Source organism: Morone saxatilis, unplaced genomic scaffold, assembly GCF_004916995.1.
Source record: "Morone saxatilis isolate NCDOM2014 unplaced genomic scaffold, NCSU_SB_2.0 Contig20, whole genome shotgun sequence".
In the NCBI taxonomy this organism is placed as follows: domain Eukaryota; kingdom Metazoa; phylum Chordata; class Actinopteri; family Moronidae; genus Morone; species Morone saxatilis.
The window spans coordinates 8,036,163-8,060,206 of NW_023339763.1; the positions used below are offsets into that span (position 1 = coordinate 8,036,163).

Here is a 24,044-nt window from a genome sequence, read left to right on the forward strand (position 1 = left end):
TTCCCCAAAACCTCGGACAGTAAAGATGGATGAATCCAGGAACCCTCTCAACAAAACGCTAGCAGATAGCCATTCATGGTTAGAGTTCGGAGAAGCGGGCAGGGGAGTCGGCACTCAACGCAGCTTCTCTCCTAGAGCCAAACCATGTTTGGGCAGGATGTCAGAAACACCCAGCTCTCTGTGGCTCCTTCTCCAAGTAAACCAGACACTATGAAGCCTGGTTCTCACCACAGGGCCAAATGGGCCAAACCAGATCTTACTCGTTATCTTTAGCCCTATTTGCACAGATGGTGGACCTCATGTTTGATTTTAATCAGAGGTTCCCTCAACCTCTATGTTTTGTGAGTATGGAAGAAATAATGGGATTTGATAAAAATCACTGAAGCCCCAGAGACATTTGTATCGTCTCAATGATAATACTGAACTGGAATTGAAACACTGAACCATTACATTAAAAGTGCTTTCAAAACTTTCTGTAGATTCCAATGTGGACTCCATTTTGGCAGGCAACAGATAAAAAAACATAATCTAGAGGATGTCTAGAAGAAAAAATTCTCAGGAGATTAAAATATTCTGATTAATAATATTGATATGTTACTGATCATCTGTTACTCCTTATACCCACACAGTTTGCTCAGACGCTTACAATTTAATGATTATCTCACTACTTGCTGTACCACCCTACTGCCTAAAACATCTCCATCCTTCCTTTAAAATAACATTTCTGTGGATAGATGGATTTTAATTTCAACAGTGATATTTTACATGTCTGCTTTCTTTAAAGTACCCTTTTGAACTTAGATATCTTTATTTCATCGCTCAATTAATCTTACAGCTTTCATTTCCTGAGAACATACACAGAACTGGAAGGGTGAAGTTTTTCACAACAAATCACTGGTCCATACATGTCTTTTCAGTTTTAGGGAAAATCCATTATTCACTATCACTACAATAACTGTATGACTGTCAGGCGAGCTTATTCATGCCTGTGTTCAGAGAATAAAGGAGGCAAGTGGAGGAAAATCCCTGAGAGTGTATTATGTTACACACTCCTGCAGTGGCATGACAGTAAAGACATTTATGACTCCTAATCTGTACAAACATGACATGCAAAGGAGGACAGGTAATCTTGCATGCTAATGTATATCATATATAACAAATATGGTGATATATTTAAAGAAAGATAAAGGACTAAGCAAAAAGAACAAACAAAAAAAAACACTCAATCTTGTTTTATGAAACTGCCATTGAAATTGCCATGAAGAAGAAATAATGTCAATTTTATAAATAGAATCCACTAATTTATCACAGATTGGCAGAATAGTCTGAGCAACACACAACACGCTCTATCCTTACACCCTTGTCACTTGTATATTTAGATATTCAGAATTATTTTTAAAAAAAACAACACATTTTTATTATTGCACAACTGTTAAACAATCAGGCAGAAAGAAATCAATGTTGTCATTAATTCCCTCACTACCAAGGCCCAGTTCAGTCCTTTATCCTGCAAAGGCAAATGTAGCCTTTAAAAATAACCGTTCGTAAGGTGTTGGCAGCAGCAAGTACATGTTCACCCATTTTCACCCTCACACTCCTGCCTGACATGGTGTGACTCCTTCTGTTTCAGCTGACACTCCCCAGCCATTCCTCTTGTCTTTCTTTCTCATAACACTCTTTCCTCTTTTGCCTTGCACGTCTGTTGCGCAGATATTTGCTCTGTGTGGATGGCAGATTTATAAGGCAGCACATCTGGTGCTTGCCTTATAAAAATGCCAGTTTGGTAACATTCAGGACCTGTAAGTGCTTTCAAGTTGCTCTGAAGGTATGGTGGCTTGGTTTATTTTTATTACAAAATCAACTGTATTAAAAAGAATGATTATGCCTTTTTACGTCTGGACTACATATAGGTTTAATGGAGATTTTTCTTAAGGTGATAGTCACGTTAATCTGGTGTACACCTTATCACCCCAATTCCCCTGGTAACCTTATCTTGTTTTCCCAATGTAGTCAAAATAGTTTAAAGTTAATATGAGCAGCTTCAGCCTATCTCCAACAGAAACTCAACATAACAAGATTGTTGAAAAAGGCCATCTGTGAGATCATCTATTTCCTAATTTTTCTCTCTTGAGAAGAACTACTCTTTCATTTTCTCCCAAATCTTGACTGCATTCCTCCTGCCTTTGAGGAAGAGATACTTTGAAAAGGGGAAAAAGACAGAGAAATAAGGAAAAAGAGAACCAAAAGTAGTAACTATTTCTGAAAACCAGCATTGTCTACCACTGTATGCACATAATTTCAGGCTGCCATTGGATTTCACTGACCAGTTTTACAATGGTAATCAAGCATGGCTAATGGTTCGGGATGACTGGCCATGTATGAGTGTATGTGCGTGCCAAAGAGGCAGACAAAAAAAAGAAAGAAAGAAAGGGTAGAAACGTTGCATTTACTTCTGTTTAAGCTCTTATACACTGCGTATATTTAACTGAGGTGCATTCAGCCAAGAGGCACCAAGTTCCTCCATTCATCAACCTGACTAAAAGTTAGCCTGATTAATAAGGGCTTGAATGGGAAAAGACTGCAGTTTCAGCTCTAGTACCTCAGTCCACAGTCACAGTTTGGTCAGAGAGGGGTAGACAGACGAGAAGAGGGGGGGTTGAGGAGAAGAAAAAGGTGGAGGACCTTAATTGAAATCATATGCCTGTCTTTAACTGAGGACCGAGACCTCAGCTTGCCTGCCTCACACATACACAGATTCATGATAACACACACACACATGCACACCACCTCCTTCTTTTCTGCCTCCTGCATGGTTTAATCCCCATGGACCATTGAAATTAAGCTTTTCACATGGTGCTCTGCACCACTAACCAAACACAAACCAGCCCTTTATGGCTCCCTGGGCCTGACCCTGGGTGCCTCGCTGGGAGGACAGACATGCAGGCTAGAGAGGATGTACCAGAGAGCTGAAGTGGGGGGCAGGACAAAAAAAATAGTCGTGTTTTTAGGGCTTCTGGCCTTGAGCCTGCCTGGCAGGGTAGAATAGCTCTAGGGAATATAGATGTAGCATTAGTATTCATTGAACATGTGATATATTTATTCATCATCAATTTCCTCTATTAAATAAAGCTATTAAGACACTTTTACTTCCATACTGATTGTGCCAAGTCACCAATGGGTTGAATTAAATTCTTTGTGATGTAGCCAATTATAGCATTACAATAAAGCCTGAATGTTTCAGGTGAAAGCAATTTAATTTAATGTGCACAATAAACATTAAGGCAACAACATTATTCAGTTTGGACTAAATGTATGTTGTTGATAAAGCCACCTGCTTAAACTGCCTTCATATGAAGTAGAGCAAAAGATAAGCTACCACTGCTGACTGTGCATGATTCAGCTAGTTGGTACGAAAATGCTAATAAAACTGTCTAATTTGCTGAGGGTTAGGTTTAAATTGTTCACTTTAAGACATAAATAATGTTGAGTGGAGAAAACTAGCAAATAGTCAAGACAGGGATTTTTTTTAATGTTAGTTTTGATTTAAAAAATCATTTAGCAAGTTAGTTCACCTGGTCACTAAGGGAAATAATTCTACACTTTTTATTAAAAAGAAATTTTTTGCTCCTTTCTCATAACGATTTAAAAAGTCTTTTGTGGAGAAGTTTATACTAACTTCAATACAAGTGGATGGTGAGCATCTTAAATCGCTTCCTCCAGTTTGGACCTTCATTCTCTCATTTCCCTCAAAATTTAGTATCTCAAGATGGTTTGCTATTGGTCAGTGGAGATTAAAACTATAAAAAGACAACCCAACTTATATATGTATAGGTCCAGGTCGTTTCAGGGTTTAAGGATCAGTGTCACAGTCGAAGAAAAGCAGCTGAAAATGGATGGATAAGGGTAAAAATCATGAATCTTCCTTTAATCATTGAAAAACAGAAAGACAGGTATTCTAAATCTTCTAAATCCGAATGATCCTGGATGGCTGCAGTCTCTCTGGACCTTCTTACCCCAGTAGAGAGCACTCTCAATGACCCCGTCCACTCCCCAGCATGCTGACAGCCAAGCAGAGCATGGACGGCTCTATTAGGAAAACCTGAAGACTGATTTGGACATTTCTGGGGATTACTGGCTGATTTGTGAACACAAACAACCAAATAACTGGGGTCACAGGTCTGTGATCTAAAAGGCCTGCTGTGTTAGTGAATGTGGAACTGCCAAAAACAGTTCCCAGCAATGCTACACTGGTCTGAGATTCCCTGGCAGGGGTTTAAATAGCAAAGGACCCAGCAAACATATTTTGGCAACTTAGGAAAATACTCTAAACCCTTTACTGGCCCCATATTGTTAAAACATATTCATGATCTTTATGGTGTAAATGTTTATTTTTATCATTCTAACTGCCCTAGTTCACTTTTCATCATTCCTCAGTGTAAATATGCATCTTTGGCTAATTAAATTTAAAACTCTTAACTTAGTGCTATCTTGTGTTTTTAAAAGACAAATTATTCTTTATGACAGATATTGGGAAGCAGTTGTCTTGTTCCATTCATAAAACAAATCTGTATCATGCACACATTTTTTTGTCTAAAGTAAAATTCAATTCCAAGCAGTGAAGGAATTACGGTCTGTAAGTCAGGCAAGGACTTTGTCTGTCAGCTCCTATTAATGTTAGCTTGGAGAATTCGCCTTTGGCTGCCAGCTCCAGGGTTTGAGACTGGAAGCCTCTGTGACGTGTGATCCAAATCTCTCAGCTTCCGCATTGTGAAGCCTCATTCTTTCCACAAGGCCATAGTGCACAGCCACAATAGCTATCACTTTAATAATAGGGTAGCTGCCATGAATGACATTTTGATGTTGCTTGCCAAAAAATACTGTTAGACTCTAACACTGACCAAAAGGCCATTCCCACCTACTTGAAGCTGCCATCGTGTAATTTAAGGGAAGGAATTTTGAAAACCTGAAATGTCAGTAGCTGGTGGTGTTACTTTACTTCTGCATAAAACTGTTCCAAGAGGAGGACCGGCAGATGTACAATGAGACCACCATTTACAAGGCACAGAGGTTTTTTTCTCCCATAAACTGTCTTTTTCATTGGAAAAAGGTTCAGACTTAAGATATGTGAGGAGGTTTTGAAGTTGGTAGCAGTATCTATGACAATATTTCATTGAAGGGCATTTTGCATTGATGTAATTTCCATCTTGACATTGGCCAAAGTGATAATTCCCTTATTTGACTGCTTACACTTTAATACCACTGATGATAATATCAGATGAACAATCAGTCTTCAGGCCAGTACAAGGATTTGTTGTCAACGACTATGTGGTTTCCATTTTTTTGCCATCACATCACTGTTGCAAATGCAAATCAGTGCACATGTTTTTAACATTGTGACACTGCTTCTGACTGGCTTTGGTTCAGGTTTGGTTTTTCAATGTAAAGCTGGGTTTATACTTGACGCAAAGCATTAATAACAGCCTGACACTAGATTGCTAGGATGTAGGGATGACAAGTGGGAAAAACTGTGGAACACAGTTAATTAAAAAAAGAGCTTAGAGTGCTCTGATGTGGCAAGGCTATCAACATTCTGGACAGCAAGATGGATAGGCGTCTGACAAAAAGATTTGATTGTGATTGGGCAAAATTGCCACAAAAGACAACTTCCTGAAGCTTATGAAGTTAAACTTGATGATGTGGGCATGACAGAAAAAGTCTGAGAACCAGTGCTGTGGGTCAGGCCTTTCAGTCTCTAATGAGAGGATCTTTAATGCTAAAAGCTACTGATTGGTTGGTGATACAGATCTTCCCTCTCAAGTGCACCCTTATCTTTTGCATGTAATTTGGAAGCTGTGCAAAGCATCTGATTACAATTCATTTGTCCTCCCAGAATACGATGGAGCTTAAAATCAAAATTTGGTTGTCAAAGTTACACATGCACATCATGCTGTTTTACTGATGACACCTTATCATTATCTCATCCCTACCATCCCTCTTTACAAATTTTTTTCTATTTCAGGAAGTTGTGTAAAACATCCGGTAGCCTGTGGACAGTCTTGCCAAAACATGAGCACAGTTCTTTGCAAATACATCATGCAGTCTCATTGACTCCCCAAAACTGAAACACTCAAAAAGCTGCTGCAAAAACAGTCACGCAACTGTATCGAGTCATACGCTTACTTATATCCAACAATACAGCATTCCCTCATCGACTTTTATGAGAATCTCCTGTGTTCCCAAGGTGAAAGGAAACACCTCATAGCTTCCATGTGTCACTTCCTGCTCAGTAGCTAATTCCCACAACTGAGACTGGAATTTCCAACAAGGCCTGTTGGTCAACAATAAGTCCATGAGTAATAGAAAGGGAAACGTTTAATACAGAATGTTCTGAAGAATTCCGTCATTGGATTCGTAAATATTCAGGAGCAGTTTATTGGGCTCGAGTGGTGGCATTTCTTCTGATGATCCTTTTTCAATTTTTGAGTTAATGGAGTCAATCTGTGGAGTAAAAACACCAATGAATGTCTGTGTAGGCTGGAAAAATGTGTGGTCATTTTCCAGAGGGATTGTTTTGTTTATACATAAATGGAAGTGTCCTGGTATGCCTCTTTAGTTTCAGTTCTCACCCTGCTAGCCAAAGTTGCAGGTCACGTCACGTAGCGGTAGGTAAGTTGTGGACACACTGCTTCAAATCTTTGCCAGTAGAAACAGAAATTGTGTTGTCATCATCTTCCAGCGATTTGATTCAGTTAATTTTGGATCATGCTTTCCAAACTGGCTCATCACTGGAGTCACTGTGGGCCAACAGCATCACATAGTTCAGTTTGGATTTGGTTCAGCCAGTGTGAGAAAGGCCTGGCTGCATATATTGTTTCCAATGTGTCTGAGGAACAATCGGCATTGTTGTGTGTCAGTGTGGCCATTCAAGCCATAGCTGAATACAGCAGGAAACAAAGGAAGAGAGAGCCTTGGTCTTTTATGTGACCCCAGGGAGCGGATGTTTCCTCTTTTCATGCTAAGAAGAATCCACCTGAGCATGACGATAAAGTGGCCCTGACTTGGCAGTTTCCAGCCGTCCAGGTTCACTTCATTAAATGAGACGCCAGGGAACATTTTTAGTGAGGAAGGACTGGATAAGATGTTACAGAGATATAGAGGGAGGCAAACGGGAGACTGAGAGAAAAGAGCATGAGAGAGACAGATTTGCTACTCTCATATTACCTACACGCAAAGGCCTCCTGTCATGCATGTCTCTGTTTGTATAAACAGTTGTAGCTGATGGTTCCTCTCACTCAGGTTTGGTATTTCCTCATGGTAATCAAAGCAAGACCCAAGCTTTTGCTGAGATTGTGGGATGAAGACTGTTGCAGCAGAGCAGAGAAGGCTTGCTTACTTACAGATTGTTAGAACGAAGGATTCATACTTCAATTTTAACACTACAATTTTGCAATGCAGTTTACGATCTAACGTTTTGCTGCGCATATGGACCTTTTTGGATAGCCTTGGATTAAATGTTTTTGTATCTATTTCTTTTTTAAGTATACAGTTCTGTTCGTGCCATTATATGTTTTGTGTTGCTTGTTTTAGTGTTGTAAATCTTGAATAATCCTGTAGTGAAGACAGACACATAAAAGTGGACTCGTCCATAAATGTAACACCTGTAAGCAATAATATACTATAATAAGGTGTCCTGATACAGAAAAATAATGGCTAAAGCGGAGACGAAGAACACCAACGCCAAGCAGACCGGAATTTCTTGTTCGTTGTATGTTATTTTTCTATAGTCTTTTTTATGCTTTTATGCGTATACCAAGGTCACCTACCAAAGGGAAACATGGTATGTTATGTTCTGCTCATCATCTTTTTAAAATATTTTTGGGGGCTTTTTTATTGCCTTTATGATAGTGACAACTGGAGAATGACAGGAAAGGGGGGGCAGAGAGAGGGGATGAAATGCAGCCAAGGACCCAGCCTCAGCACGTCGGTCGCCAGCTCCACCCACCGAGCCAACCGGGCGCCGGATCATCATCTTTTTTAAGTTTATACTTAATGCATGGTTATGTTGGTTTCAGTGAGAGCTATTTTTTCACACTAGCTGTACCTATGCAAAATTCTTACATTAGTCTGCTAACATGCTCACAAAATGCATGTTTAGAGATAGAACGTTTACCATGTTCAACATCTTAGTTAAGCGTGATATCATGCATTAGCATGTGAAGTACAGGTGGTAAGTATTGGACAAATTATTACAATCATGGCAATCCATCCAATATATACTGAATTTAGTATGGACTGACCAACCAACTGTCAGACTGACACTGCCACCCACTGAGAAAAAAGAAAAGTAGACAAAACAAGCAGCTTTGCCAATAAATAAATGAGGTTTACCCGCAGTTAAACATTGTACACTGACTTAGAACAGTGGTTAAAATGTGGACTGATACTTTCTTTGAGATGTCCTAATACACAGTTTTAATGGTCATCTGACAGCCAATCAGGAAGAAGTCATTTCTGTGGTCATGGTATAAAATACACTGAAATACCACTTAAGCTTAATTATGTAATTAATCTTTTCAAAATAAAAGTTCCCCGGGAAGCTTAATGTTTGACAGACAAATCATCTGATGAGAATTCCGATCCCACAACTACCCTGATGAATTACATACACTGAAGCTTTCTTTCACTTTTGTCTCTACCACTGAAAACAATACTTTCCTGTAAGGTGTGAAACTCCCACTGATGAGATGACAGATTTCACGGCTTCTTTTTTGCGTCTGTCCCACCCTTTTCAGACAAAGACACCCTGCCACAACGAGGACTGAAAGCTATACACATCAATCCTGACCACAACACAATACTTGACAAATGGACACTCACATGTCTGAGCCACAATATGCTCATTGTCTGACAGTTTCAGTCACATAGTCTCCATATTCACAGCATATGGAACACACACACACACACACACACACACACCTCCTATTCTCTCTGTGCTCAGAAACTTGTTGGCTTGCCAGCACTGGAAAACTTGGAAAAGATCATCATGCCTTGAATATCCGTTTGGCAGCTTGTGCGATTGGAGAACAATCGAGATACTATTTCAAAACCATTCCAGTGAACAGTGGGACGCATTATCTCATTTATAATCATGTGAATGATAGTGTACATGCAATTTACGGATCAAGTGTTGTGCCTGTTTCCATGGATTCTGTTTATGATATAAACAGACTAAAAAGACTTGGGGTCTCACACCCAATGAACTGTACTTTTAAGTCACGACCCCAGATGTGAATGATCCTCTCCTATGATGTGGTAGGTAGCAAAGAACCCTAAACCAAAGCAGTAGATTTCAAAGTACAAACCCAGTTTACCCCAAATCAGACTAGAGGAATGTGCTGCTGAGTCACCAACACCAGCCACCTGTTTTATTATTGAACAAATTTCCCCCCAGGGATCAATAAATTCTTTCTGATTCTCCCTTTTTAGGGGGTTAGAGGTTTTGAGGACAGTTTTTAGAGGAATTGATCACTTTGAGGATTATTGTAAATACTTGATACTTGATTATCTTGTTTCATTGAGAATTTGAGTACTAATGAACAACTGTGGTATTGCATTTTGTTATCAAATTCAACGACTAAGCTTTTTGAATATGTTACCGCTCTGACTGGCTTCTTCTCCATAGCAACAGATGAGACTGACAGTCAAAACATGATTTCACAGGACAGTACTATCCAGGAGGGTCACATGTTCCCATGTTAAGTAACTCCAAGGATATCATTTAAAGAAAAATGTTTAAATGGGAATACAAAAACATTTCTGACACCAGTGAACCACAACACTATTTGATGAACATAGGTGCACATGTAAATCCATTGGTGTTGTTTTATTATAATAATGAGACCTGCTTGTCTCACTAGGCCAGAGACAGACGATCATATAAAATGGAGGTCCAAGAGTCAAGACTTTACAATCCAACTTCGCTGATTAGTTTTTTCTCTCATCTGTGGGCTAGTGAGTAATTTTAAGACTATTTTCCAGCCATGGCCTGACCGAAACCAAAGCACTGAAACTCAGCGTTGGTAGCATGAGAAATTCAGGCAGATCAGTCCTGAAAGCCTCCTGGTGGGTGTGAATTTGAATCTTAAGAAACCCTTCTGACTTGTGCTTTGGTAAATCCAGAGTAAACAGTGGTTACCTGTGAGTCAGGCTCCATGTAAGGGCTTGTCTTGCCATCTTCACTAACTGTTGGCGACCACACTCTGTCTCCTGATCCCGACCTGAAAGACAACACCCATGAGAGAAAGAGAGAGAGAGTCAGATAAATCTTTTTCCATCAAACACCCAAGCACTGAAGCATATAGTCATTTCTGCTGAGAAGTATTATTTTTCTTGCTGACAGGTTTTCCAAAGAAGATCCAGCATATGAAGTGTAATTATTGAGTGTAAATGTCTAAAAAGAAATTTTAAAAAGAGTGAAAGTAGAGACACTATTTACTTTTAATCCTTTTAGAATTACTGTAAACTGGGGAAGATGACGACTTTAGTGTCACACGATATCCCACTAACTGCTGTCCCCTTTATGTGCCAAAACACTCACATAGCTGCAGTTAACAAATCCCAAACTGTACTGGTAGCTTTGTGAGAGTGAGTGCATGGACATATGTGTGCGTGTGGATGTGGATTTGTACATTTGGCAGGTTTTCACATTAGGAATGGGATAAAGCTACATTCCCAGCCTGGTATGAAGATAAAGTCATCATCGCATCATAACTCCACTGTATGAACTATCCCGTTTTTGGAACAACCCATTGCATTTTGGGCCATGAATTCTTTAAAAGTAGTGATAACTGAATTACTGGTATCTGAGGCTTTCCCCCTTCCAGTTTAGATTACCAGTGATGGACTCCAGTTGCATTTACTTACGAAAAAGTATATGACTTACTGACTGCCAACAATGATAAAATACATAATTTACAGCACTGCTGATCGGTCCTACTGTGCATACATAAGCAGGGGTCCACATGATTTATTTCCTTCTTTAAAAGGCAGAATTACATGCTTTGGTGAAACTAAGGGTGTGCAAAACATTGGATTAATCCCCAACGGCGTCACTAACGGTTCACTTGCATTTTTCTTTTACTTTCGAAGTGATATGTTGAAGTATTGATAGTTTGCATGTCATTTTAATATCCGTGGGGAATTCTTTGGTTTTTCGGATTGACAGGTTTTTGTTGTCATGGTGCTGGATGTAAAGTGGAAAAGCATCCAACTTCCAAAAGGGTAACACAAGGACATCATACAGAGTGTGTCTTTGTGTGTGCGCTTCCTTTCACCCACCTACCCTCTATCCTTTCACACTTGCATCCACAGAAACATAAAAACCATTAACCGCAAGTATGTGCGTGTGCATGGATTTGTCAACCCCACAGTCGGGAGAGTTGACGTCTAAAGAGATGAGGTCATCGAGCTGCAGCTGGCACGGCGTTGGCTGAGCTGAGGCAATGCTTCAGATATGAACCATGGAGGTGTTGCTATCAAGGGCGCTCTTATGAGGCGGCGAGTGTCTGGTGGACAAGCTACTGCGTGGGATGACCTGCCCCCCCTCTGCTTAATCCTCCACAATCCTGGGACAGAAAGCCTTCATGTTTTCAGATTGTTTGGTTTCGATGGTTACCGCACAAACAGCCTTTGAAACAACTGAAAGTTCAGTCTGAAGTGGCCTATTTGAATTGACATTTTGGAAGTGCAAGACAGAAACATGGAATTTACCGTCCATCCATAATAAGATGTGAACGCTAAGGCGTGAGTGGAAACTGTGAGAAACAGACAAGCTTGGGATTTACAGTGTTAGACTGTTGCACTCATTATACTGTAGGTCAGTCTGGAGAGGGATGTCAACTACATACTTTAAATCTAAAAAAAAATTCCACTTGAAACATGACCGTTTGGACTTTTGGCTGTTGTTTCGGTTATTAGGCTTCATGCTTACAACTGGATGTAATGTAACACTTCAAACATTGACCAATGGACATATTTTTCTTTTTTTGTTGATTTCCTCCAGAGGGGAAACTGTTTTGCATCTCAAATGTAACGTAACATTAATAACCACAACAGAAACACCATCTGCTGCACACGTTTGATCGGGGACAATGAACTGTATTGTTATTGTGTGTTTGCCACTTTAGCGCGTCCTCCACTATTGAGTCAGTGTGTGAGGGATCAGGACCATCTGGGAGGGATCAAGATGCTGCTGTCCACATCAGACAAACTGCTGCTGCACATTCATCAACTTGTTGATCATCTCTGTAACCCTTTTCTTCTCTCTACCTCTTCTTCTTTCTCTCTCTGGTTTACCTTTCTATTTTTCTCTGTCTGTTTTTCTGTGTGATCCAAGGCCTGAGTAGTAAAATCCTTCCTAGCCTGGAAATTTGATGATATATTAACCAGATCGCCATGATCTGTGAGGCTATAGGAAACTAGATGTTTTTGATTAGAATCCAGTTGCAGACTGAGTGGCTTTCTCGTCCTTACTACTACCTCATCTGTCTAGCTGCTATGCCAAGGAGAGCTCTGAGAGGACAAATCTGTGCACTCTGTCTTAATACAGATGATAAATGGGACAAGGGTGATAGTCCCAGGCTCATTCCTGATTGTGTGTTGTCTTTGACTTTCACCCACCAGGTCACCTTCTGCTCTTATTGTCAAACAAGACTGAATAGAGACAAGTGAAGGAAAAAGAAAAGTACATAGACATTCCTAAGGAAATTTAAAAAGCAACAGAATTATAAAAATCACATAACATTGACAGCAAAGATCATAAAAGTATTGTAAGAACTATAAAAGGAAAAAACAAGGGAAGAAAAAACCTAGCCATGGAAGAATGAATGTGAATGGGTAACAGACAAACACAGATAAAGGTAAAAAAAAAGAAGAAAAAAACAACACATACAGGAAGAGAAGAGAATGAAGAAAGTCTCAGGTCATCTCTATGACTTTCCTATTCTTTCCTATGGTCATATTTTCCCTTGCCTGACCTCCCCCTGCCAGGTTTAATTTCCTGATTGGGGAGATCTGGTTTTTGGAGCGGTGGATGAGTTTACTTTGGCTGCACAGGATCACCATGTTCAAGGAGGAGCGTGAGACAGACGGCTGAAAACCAAGTGCCCTCAAATTAAGATGCGGCTGATCACGGAACATTTCAGGGTTCACTTAAGAGTCTTGCCTCGTTGCCTCACTCTGTCAAACCCGACTCAAAAAGAACATCTTTCAGCCCCTGTCGGACATCAGACACCACTGGAGCAGTTAATATGTTATTTTGTAATGTGAGAAGAGCTTAAATGCGTTCTCCTTGGGGAGTAAAGGGATCACTTTTTAAAGAAGAGTTATGGGGGTCTCATTAGCAGACCTGAGGGGGTCACTTGGAAAAATCCGCAGCTGGGTGATGACAAGAACAGAGCAAGAAGGAAAAAAAGTTAGGGAGGTTTGAGCCCTCCCCTTCTGCAACGCAGCCTCTCAAATGCCATTCATGTTGTGTTTAAAACAACCACAAAAAAGAGACCTTGGGAGAGCATGAGAGGAATGATGTGATGAAGGGATGAAGGAGGAGAAGGCAGTGGGTTTTGATAGTGGAAGGGCGTGTGTGTGAGTGTGAGTCGGGTCCTTTGGAGGTTTCTTTTTGTATTTGTCCCAGCTGGAGTCCTGTGTTCCTTTGGTCCCATGCAGCCTCGTGCATAATTCCTCAGCTGTGAGTCACAGGTCCTTGAGTCAAATTGAGACAGCAGGGGCGAAATCTTCTAGTGGAGCAGACTGACTCTGTCTTTTCTCTGCCTGTTTTCTCTGATTCCTCCTGAATTCTCTGGCCTGTGTTTTGTTTTGATTTTGCTCTCAAGATTGTGATCAGATTTGTATTCCTCCCTTTGCAAGACTCAGATATGCAATCATACTACATGCATTACACATCACCTAAACCACCGGATCCTTGCGTTACCCCCTCACTACTGCATGTCTAACCTTAAGCCTTCCCTACACCTTAAATCAATCCCAACTGAGATCCAAATTCTAACCTACTGGTTAATGGGCAAAGAAATGAAGCTTGGGTGGAGCTTAGGCGGGCTCAATGACGCCTTATTACTGAAAACAGCCACCTGTGACGGCACCCACCTGTCACTCAAAGCGGCCATGTCCCTAATTATGTACAACTTTAAACCTTAACATAACTGTAATCCATGAGTTATATCAAAATTCAAGTGGTTGTTTGAGGAGCTGCAGTTTTTGTTACTTCCTTGTTGGCTTCATTTGCCAGCCACAGAAGTTGTCACTTAGTTATCACGTGACCAACTTTACTTAAATCAAGAGTAAAGGACTCTTTCAGTCACTGATGAAGACTGTGAGAGATGGTTGAAAGCTCTGAAAAAAACATGTAAGTCAACTTTTGGACTACTTTAATTTATCAATGATTTTGTTACAATTATTTTTTAGATTAACTTATGTTAATGTAAACTAGAAGTATAGGAAGTTATTTTACTGGCCTTGTTGGACCTTCCACTGACATCATTCATTCCGAGGTTTTAAAGGTTCGGCTCACCAAAATCATAAAAAAACTTTTTTTTTAAAGTTATGGCTACTGGTTAGCCAGATTTCTATGTACCGAGGTTTATGAGGATATCTACATTTTTCGTCTTCTGTGGCCCCAATAAAATGGATGTGAATGGATGTAATTTATGATGCTCTATTTCTTCTGTAGAGAGTGTCGTTCCAATGAAAACTCTTCATAGTTCAGGTCAGTGAATCATTGCCTTATGTTGTTGTTATTTATGTGATATTTATATAAACTATGTAAAATATGGTTAATTCAATAAATTTCCATCCTGGAAGCTGGCCTAAGCGCTCCCATTGTATTGAAAGCAAAAACCTGAGAGATGACAAAAGTTAAACTAGATGTTTAGATCTATGTCTTTGTGTTATTTGTGTGATGTGACCCCATAAGCACTAAACCATCTGCTGTGCAAGCTTCATTCCAGCCTGGACTTAACCCTAAATTTCCTTTTCAACAGTACGTAAAATTGCAAGAAGGACAGCAGGGTGTCCTTACTTCACAAGATTTTTTTCAAGTGCAAGAACAAGACACAAAGTCAGAGTAACACACACAGCTCAGGCATCATGACTCATTTCTCAGCACATTTAACTTGCCACCCCAGCAGGACTCTTTCCGAACAGCCTGACCAGCACTGGAAACACAAATCTCAACCACCATCATATGTCTCTCAGGCCTCTGCAACCACATGGATTTCTCCAATATGCTCTGGCAGAAGGAAGAGAACTGCAGGGTGGAAGAGAGAAAGATGAAGAGGAGATATAAAAAGAAGAAATACTGGATGAGTGGGATTTAGGTTTGGAGAGGGAGACGACAGAATGGTACATGGAAGTCAGTCACAAGGGAAGTAAGGGATGAGAAGGTCAAAGGAAGATGATGAAAAGAAGAACACAAGGAGAAGAAAATGGAGGAGAAAAGGTCTCCTCCACAGCTGGTTCATTTATCCAAAGACTCTGTTTAGGTCTGAGGATATACAGGCCAAGCCAGGCAGACATGACATACTCCAATATGGGCCCTGGGTGTCTGTCCAGGTCCTCTGACATTACAGTGAACTTGGACAGTGTGTGTGTGTGTGTGTGTGTGTGTGTGTGTGTGTGTGCGCGTGGCAGCCATATTTCCTCCCCAGCGAGACAACACAGCTCCATTTGATCATCAATGCCAGGAACTAACAGAAAGTAGCAAGGGTGTTTCACCTCACAGTGGAGCGTTGACAGGCCTGAATCAGTAGGGAGGCCTGATGTAAAATGGAAAGCTGTGGTAAGTGGTGACCTAAGAGTACTCTTTTGTGTTTACTTGTCCTTGTCTCGCCTTCTTTCCTGCTAAATTTTCTCTTTCATTCTTTTCTCTCCAATTCATTCGCTTCCTTTATTCTCTCATCTTTCTCCTCACTTGACTGAAACATAAAACCACAAATCCCCCACGTATTGTTCGTTCCATTTCTGCATCAGTCTTCTTCTTCGTCGGTGTATAGATGGGTGATGGCTTAATGGAAAAAGCTAAGTAAATTATGGTTTGATAAGAATAAAAATGATGTAAAACATTTGCTTTGACCTTAATAGTCAGCAGATCTCAACACAACTGAACACGAATGATAGATCTGTTTAAGGCTGAAACTATTCTGGATACTTTATGTGGCCTAGAACCTCACAAGGATACTTTTATGTTGTTTTTCCTTTAATGTGTCACCCATTTGTATTTTTTTTTCTACTTATATAACAGACCAGACACAAATACTCAAGTTTAATATAGGAAAACAAGACTAAGAGTCTACAGCCATCCTATTGGCTCTGTGAGGCTGTACATTAGCACAGCTGGTGCTTTTAAGTAAATGCTAACATCAGCATGATTACATGGCCACAATGAGCATGCTATGATGTTGACGTTTGGCATATATAATGTTTACTATGTTCGACATCTTAGTTTAGCATTGCACAAAACACAAAGTACAGCTGAGGCTGATGGGAATGTCCCCAGTTATTTGGTCATAAACCAAAGTATTGGACAAATTAAAGGTTTGGCTTGATAACGGCGGTACATGAAAAGCGAGAGGATGACCAAAGTTCCTACAATTAATCCTGAGGGAGACACAAATGTGTGTACCAAACTTTTTGGCAATCCATCCAATAGTTGTCAAGACATTTCATTCAAAACCATAAATGTCAACCTCATGGTAGCACTAGAGGAAAAGCCAAGGGAGTGAGTCTGGGAACCATTAATGGTTTGCAAAATTTGGTCTTTATCCATCCAATAGTTGTTGACATATTTCAGTATGGACCAAACTGGTGGACAAAGTGACCAATATTGCCATCCCTAGAGCCATGCCAATATCATAGCATAGCTTAAAAAAAACTAGTTACGTTATGTTTTGGAATCTTTGCCCCAACATCAAAGAAAAATTACTTATAGAATTATACAGAACAGTCTAAGAGTATGTACTGTATTCTCCTTAGCCTCAGTTGGCCATGTAATGCAGCTACAAGATGTGTTTTGATTAAGTGTATGACATAAAACTAAGCAGTTCAGACAGATTTTCCTGGAGTTATCGAAAGGTATTTTGGAAAATGTAAGAAATCACTATCCATAGTAAAAGACAAAGCAGTTAATCACAGCAAAAATAAATGTAGGGAAGCACTGATTAATAATATCTAAAAATACATGAGCACTTTAAGGTTGAATTTTCCTTCAGTGACTTCTTTGTGGGGGAAAAAAAATACACACAAACAACTGCAGCTGTCAGCCCAATTTTCATGAAGCCTCTTTATTTCTTATTCAACTTTCATGAGCTTCTTGGGGCACCTTACCAGAAATCCCCCGATGCAGAGCACTCATAAAATGCTCCATAATAGGAATTATGAAAAATGGGAGTTATGAAAGTAATAAATGCGAAGACATTACAAAGAAACATTCTTGTGTTACACAAGACCTCAAGCTCAGATGCATCCAGTGTACTGTAATTTTGGTTCACAGCAGACGTGTAGACTCATATATTTGTCCATCGGCAGCAACAGAAAATTACAGGTCTCCTGTTTCTCCCCCTATGACTCTGTGACTGTTTGGAGTATTTTATGGCGTAGTCTTTTAATGAGGGCTGAGGACTGTTGTCCTCTAAAATATTATTTTCTAGTGAGTCAGCATGGGTTCTTTGAGTCACTCCCATTTCTTTTTTGACTGCAAAATCAATGGTTGCCCTTAAATAATCCTCAGTTATTCCTGTAGCCCACAACTGAGGAGTGTTTCCAATAATCCCCAAATCCCATATTTCACATCTCCTTCAATAACGACTCCCTAATCTTTTACATATGAAAATGACATCCCCATTGTCTGGATAATTATTAACATAGGGCTTGGACCTTATTCACCAATCAGAGAACACACTACCATGTGGCTGCTTTTTCATGGCTCATAGAATTTCTGAGACATTTTCATAAGTTCATCAGTAGCAGCCAAAACCGTGACCTCTTTTATCCGGCTTTTGTGGGTGGCTTTATTTTGTTTGTCTGCTCAATCATAGTGACCGTTGCTGTTTATTAACACGTCTTCCTGTGCAGCACTTTTCCTGAGAAAAAAGTGCTTTGGGTTAGACGTTACCCGTACCAAGCCTTGATTTATAATTGACTTGGGAGAATGTGGGGAAAAAAGTCCCTCCACCTCCAGCAGGAATATTCAAAGATTATTTCAAAACTCGTGGTACTGTATGTCCTCTATCTCATGGAGTGAAACTCAACTCTGAGCTTCACTGTGTCATCTGTGTAATTGAATTTCCAGCAATGCACCCAGCAGAAAACGCTGGCTGTAAAACAGCATTCGAGGCAGAGAAGAGCCCATGTGGATTTCTTGCTAGGTTTTTCTGATTCACCGCTCTTCCCCTTTTCTCTCATTGCCTTTCTCTCTGTCCACCATTGTTATCCTTCTCCCTTTTTTTAAACACTTTTCTTTGCTGTCTTGTCATTTTGACCAAATAATCCTAAACCTCTGCTTGAACCCCAGTTGCTCTTCCCTCCCCTTCACCAGCAGTTCATTTCAGCTCTGTGCTCTGGAGCCAATGGTGCATGCCAATCTGTCAGACATGCCGTACCCTCCTCCTGTCCAGCAGCGCGGCAGTTCAGGCTGTAATTATTCAACCAATATACTGCGCAAAGGTCACATACCACCAGTTATGTGCCTTTTCTGCCTCTGCTGTGTTGCTATCTTGTCAGTTTAAATGGGAAATTAAGGAGGATGGATGAACAGCATGGCTCTGTCTGGTGGATTACTTGTGGTTATAATTCAATTACAAGGGATAATTATAAGACAGTTAAAAGACTTCGAATATCTGTGTTGACATAACGGAAAAGACATTCAGCCATACAATAAAAAGCTTTTTGCCTTTACCCCTTACGGTAGAACTAAGTCACTGAATTTGAATTGATTTTGATGGACAACAACAGAAACACTGTCAATCACCGAAACAATTTTAACCTCTACTCATCTACTCTACTCTCTCATTACTGCTGACAAGAATTACAACATTTACATTACACCAGTTGAAATTATGGTCAAGATCAAAGAGTTTCCAAAAACACAAAATATTTACACCTAAAACAACATGGAAAATTATGCACAAGACATCTTTAATTATCCACTTGGGCATAGCCATAAAAAATGCATCTGTGATTAGAGTATGTCAGTTGGTAGTATACATGTAATAGAGCTCCAATAAAGTGGGAAACACAGAGATGCTCCTGCTTTTTATCACTTTAAATTACTTCTTACATTCTCTAATGTGTTACACTTTGAATACTTTGAATAATTTGACTACATTAGGGTACAAGTGGTTTTTAAATGTAGGAGTGCCCTTTTTTGTGCTTGTGCTGCTGTAGAGGAGCTCCCCTGGTCTTTGCGCTGAATACTACTTTAGGTATCCTTAAATACATTTATTATCCCTCTGTGGACAAACCACTTAACGCTCAGCCGCTCAGCTTGATATATGGATGGATGGTTTCTACAACAGGCTGGGGGGAAAGGGAGGGCTGTTGCATGCTAGAGTGCATACTATAAAACACAAATACAGTGCAGAGAGAGGGAGAGAAAAGTGCTTCTCTGTCTGAATTTTTAGTTCCTTCACGTGTGAATCGTTGTTGATTACTTGTGAGTGATTCTTATTTCCACTGCATCTGCAAGTCAACTTCATGCTCCAAACCATTACAGGAGAGAGGCTGTGTTGTCTGCTGCCCTAAAAGGAGAGAGCTGAAGCACCAGTTGGCAGTTGTCACTTGTAACCGAGGCTGAAACCACGCAGTGTTCTTCATCTGAGAGGACAGGATTCAGAGGTTGCCAGATGCGCTCTGCACTTTCCAGAACTCTGGCAACCCAAAGTATCCATCTAATAGAAATGTGGGAAGCAACTGACATTTCAGTTTTTCCTTGGTTATCCCCCATCTCTCTCTCTCTCTCTCTCTTTTTCTCTCTCTCTCTCTCTCCGTTATTAACTGTTTAGATGGATGATTTCCACTGTGCTATGTTGACAGAAACATGTTGCTCCTGTCCTCTGCCTAAGGCCAAATCATCCATCCTCACATACCAGGTCTAAAAAATGATTCTGAAGAGGAGAAGATCATTTTCCACCTCATGAAGTGGTAAAATGCGCAATATTGACCTGTGAAGTCCATTTGTAAAGGTCACTGTCTGACTCACTGTATGTACAAGCCTTATTGACTTTGACAGCGCTCTATAGGAGAAGAAAGTCGATCATTTAAACTAGTGTAAACCTGTCATCTGTCCCTATGACTCGACTGTGCCAAGCTGAACAGACCCACCAGAAATAGAAACAATATGTGTTCCTGGACGAAAGGCAGTAAATGACCTTAGTCATAAAACATCGGTCAAGTTTCTCAACTCAATTCATTTAATGAGGCAAAGAGCAAAAACCATAAGCAGTCTCTGCTGAGGGTCAAAGCAGTGACGACTGATTAGAAAGTGACTAATGTTTAACATTGCCTGATATTCAGTCATCCTCTGTGGAAAAAGGGCTGAATATAAAGTACATATTCCAAAGAAACAGCAACTAATAAATCATAAGTCTGTAAGCAATTACAGTAAACATACAGTAAACTACACTCTAATGATGTAGTAAACTAAAAAATCTTGCAAGGTAGCTATGTCTAATATGCACTGTGTATAAGATTTTGAGTGTAAACATGTGCAGTACATGTGCATTTGAACTTTTTCCTGAGTGTGTGTGTGTGTGTGTGTGTGTCCAAATGTCCTAAACAACAAACAAGGTTGTTGGCCTTCTAAAAGTATCAAGATGGACTGTAAGTATCAAACTTGATGCAGCAGAACCAGAGATTTCATCTTCCGTGCATTCTTTGAGTCTTTGGCCCCAAACGACGTTGCCTCAAGTGACATCACTTGAGGCAATTCATCAGATTTCACGCAGTTTCCTCTGAAGCCACAAAAGGTTTTCTAAAAAAAGATTTTCACATATGCAGTCGTATTTCCCAAGACCTGTACATGCTTTTGATGTTTAAATGAGTGGAGTTCAATTTTAAGGAGACTAAAACTACTCAGTTGAAGTTAAGAAAAGATCTCAGGCCTAACAATCCAACCGACCTCCTCCATAAGTGGGTTTGCGGTGCTACAGCAAGATCGTGCTAACAAGACCATAAGAGGTCGCTTATCAGAAAAATCGACACATACTGTAGATCATTCAAGGGTTTGATCAAATGACCAATGTTGTCCTTTTTCTGGTAAAGACAGTCTAATGTTTCCATACCTGGTGATGTTGAGTGTGAGCTGCTGAGTGCAGGTTTTGATCCTGTTCTGAGCCTCCATGTGTGTCATGAGCTCTGTGCTGTCCCCGTTGATAGCCAGGATGGTGTCACCTGGACACAGGTCACCTTGGGCTGCCTTGCTGCCTGGTGTTACCTGAAGATAACATTCACACACACACATACACACACACACACAGCGATTCAAGCACACCAAAATAAAGAAAAGAAAGAGCTGTTATAAGTGGTGTCAAACCGTCAGTGAGGAAGAAAGACAAAAAGAAAGAGAGAAAAAACAGTATTAGCGTGGGAGTGTCAACGCGGAGGCCAGATTCAACAAAAGCAGCTTTCTTTTGATTTATGTAATGTTGCCTTGGGCAGCAATCTAGGTTTACATTTTCAAAAGCCAGTAACAATGACACAGGGAAGTGAGAGGCCACTCAGAGTTTTGGAGGAGGTGAAATATTTGGAAAGAACTGAACAGTTTTATACGCCTGGCCTTTAGAAATTCAGTAAAAGACGAACAATGTGCAATTTTATGGTCGCTCAGCAATTGCATCAGACTAAACCCTTGGTGAATGATTTGAAGTGCAGCTAGTTTGACCAGAGTTTTCATATGAACCATTGAGCCTTAACAGCGGTCTCTGTGTAATGTTAGCTTCATTTGCAAACATCTGCTTATATGTCCATGTAGCTTTTTCTCATTTGTCACTTGGACCGTTTTGATCTTGTACAACATGAAGTACATCCACATCGCTTTAATTTGGAAGATTATCTTTGAGCCGCTGGACGGTGAGCAGGTTCCTCTCTGTGATCCCTCATTCCAGAAACACACTGGTCTGTGGATATTTGAGCCCCACAGGGAGACAGAGGGGTGAGGAGGGGAGAAGGGAAAGGGGAGGGCGGGTGTATGTTTCACCTTCACAGACACACTAAGTAACATATGATAACAATTTTCCATTATTACACACACACAATGTCCCTGCTATTTGCCGGCCTGCCTCTGACCGGCCGTTTGGTTATGGCGGACATAAATAAGAAGAAACTACCAATCAAATCCTCCATCATCAAACCAGAGTAAAACAGTCACTGTCATATGGCAGCAAGCTGCAGAGGAAAATACTTTTTACTAGCAATGAAACAAAAATGTAATGAAATGTGAACAATTGTCATCATGTCTCCGGTCTTCTTTGTTGCACTCCATGTGCTGTCAAGCTATGACACGTATGAGTATTAGTTTGACTGCATTTTTCCAACCATTAAATGTGAGGAGATATTCAGCAGCTGGATGCAATTGCTATAGTCACAATGTTTTTGGAGGATTTCTAAGCAATAATCTGACATTTTCATGGCATTCATTCATTCATTTACTGTTCCAAACACAAAGCCTTGAGTAAGGTTTACATATCTATCAGCAGAAAGTGCAGTTCATATTTTTATTAACACAAGGCGAACCACCTACTAGGGCTGCAACAGTTATTTTCATTATCGATCATTGATGATTATTCTCTCGATTAATTGTGTAGCCTATAAAATGGTGAAAAATAATTTTGTACAGCCTAGGTTGATGTCTCTCATTTTTTGTTCTCAAATAAATAAAACAGAGAAATTTGTCAAATTATCACATTTGATAAGCTGAAACCATCAAATGTTTGTCCTTTTTGATTTAAACATTTCTTAAAAGATTATTTAATTATCATAGCTGAAGATTATTTTCATTAGCGAATTGTTTCATCTGCTGACCAACAGCAACACCAAAGATATCACCAAATAAAAAGTGAACAAATATTTTCACAAATCTGAAACCAAGTGTTCAGATTCCAGCACTTTGTAACATATTTGGAAGCTAAAAGGCTGAAATGACTACCTGTATTCATAACTATAAGGGGAGCAGAAGATTTGGGATGATTTTCCTGTTAATGAACCCCTTGCATGTCAAGTGTCGGTGATTAATCTTTATCCTGTCATCCAAGTTTTTAAGTGGATACCTCTATTTGAGCTCATTCTTGTAATGCCTAATAAATTGACAGCTGCACATTTAGATGTATTGTTTTTGGAACAGTGAAACCATGCGTTAAAATAACGCTTACTTCACTTAACAGATATTGGTAACCTAATCCAACATGAAGATATTATCATCTGAAAGTCTGGCATAATGAACAGGACCCGGGGAGAGAGAAAGAGGATCTGCTTGTGCAAGAGAAGCAGCCTCACTAACTGGGAGGAGCATTTTAAGAGCAAAGGCACACAAGTTCACGCTCCATGAAGTACTAATAGCTGAGTCGTGTGGTTCAGATGTGGAATTCCTAATTTACAGCCTCTGACCTCCCCAATGTTCCTGACTCAGTTCCGGTAAGCTGAGAGGTCAGAGGCATTGTGGGAATGTGTGTAAATGTGTGTGTGAGTCTCCGGGAAAGTAAACTTACCTAAACCGACTTTATTCATGGCAGAAGGCAGAAGGTAAATTAAAGAGTGAGTCTTTAGAAGCAAAGGCATGAATAAAGGTTTTTCTGGGGTAGTAAATGTAACAAGATTCTTCATCAGTGCATTTGTTGACAGCCACTAACTGGAGGTTATAGTTTACCCACGTCATTTAGCCTGACACACATTTTAAATGTTTGTGTGTGTGTGTCTTGGGTTTTTGCCTGGGCTGTGTCATAGTGGACCGAAGTTCATGCACCCCCAACAAACACACACACACA

General features: G+C 40.1%; 1 protein-coding gene across 1 annotated transcript in view; it reads right to left on the reverse strand.

Moving 5' to 3' along the window:
- The window catches only part of pdlim4 (PDZ and LIM domain 4), a 46,032-nt gene that overhangs the window by 14,466 nt on the left and 7,522 nt on the right, over positions 1-24,044 (reverse strand). The window contains exons 2-3 of the mRNA XM_035666491.1: positions 21,348-21,499; positions 10,196-10,277 (exon numbers count right to left, since the gene is read on the reverse strand). Coding sequence (XP_035522384.1) covers positions 10,196-10,277; positions 21,348-21,499 — 234 coding nt within the window. The remainder of the gene's footprint in view (positions 1-10,195; positions 10,278-21,347; positions 21,500-24,044) is intronic.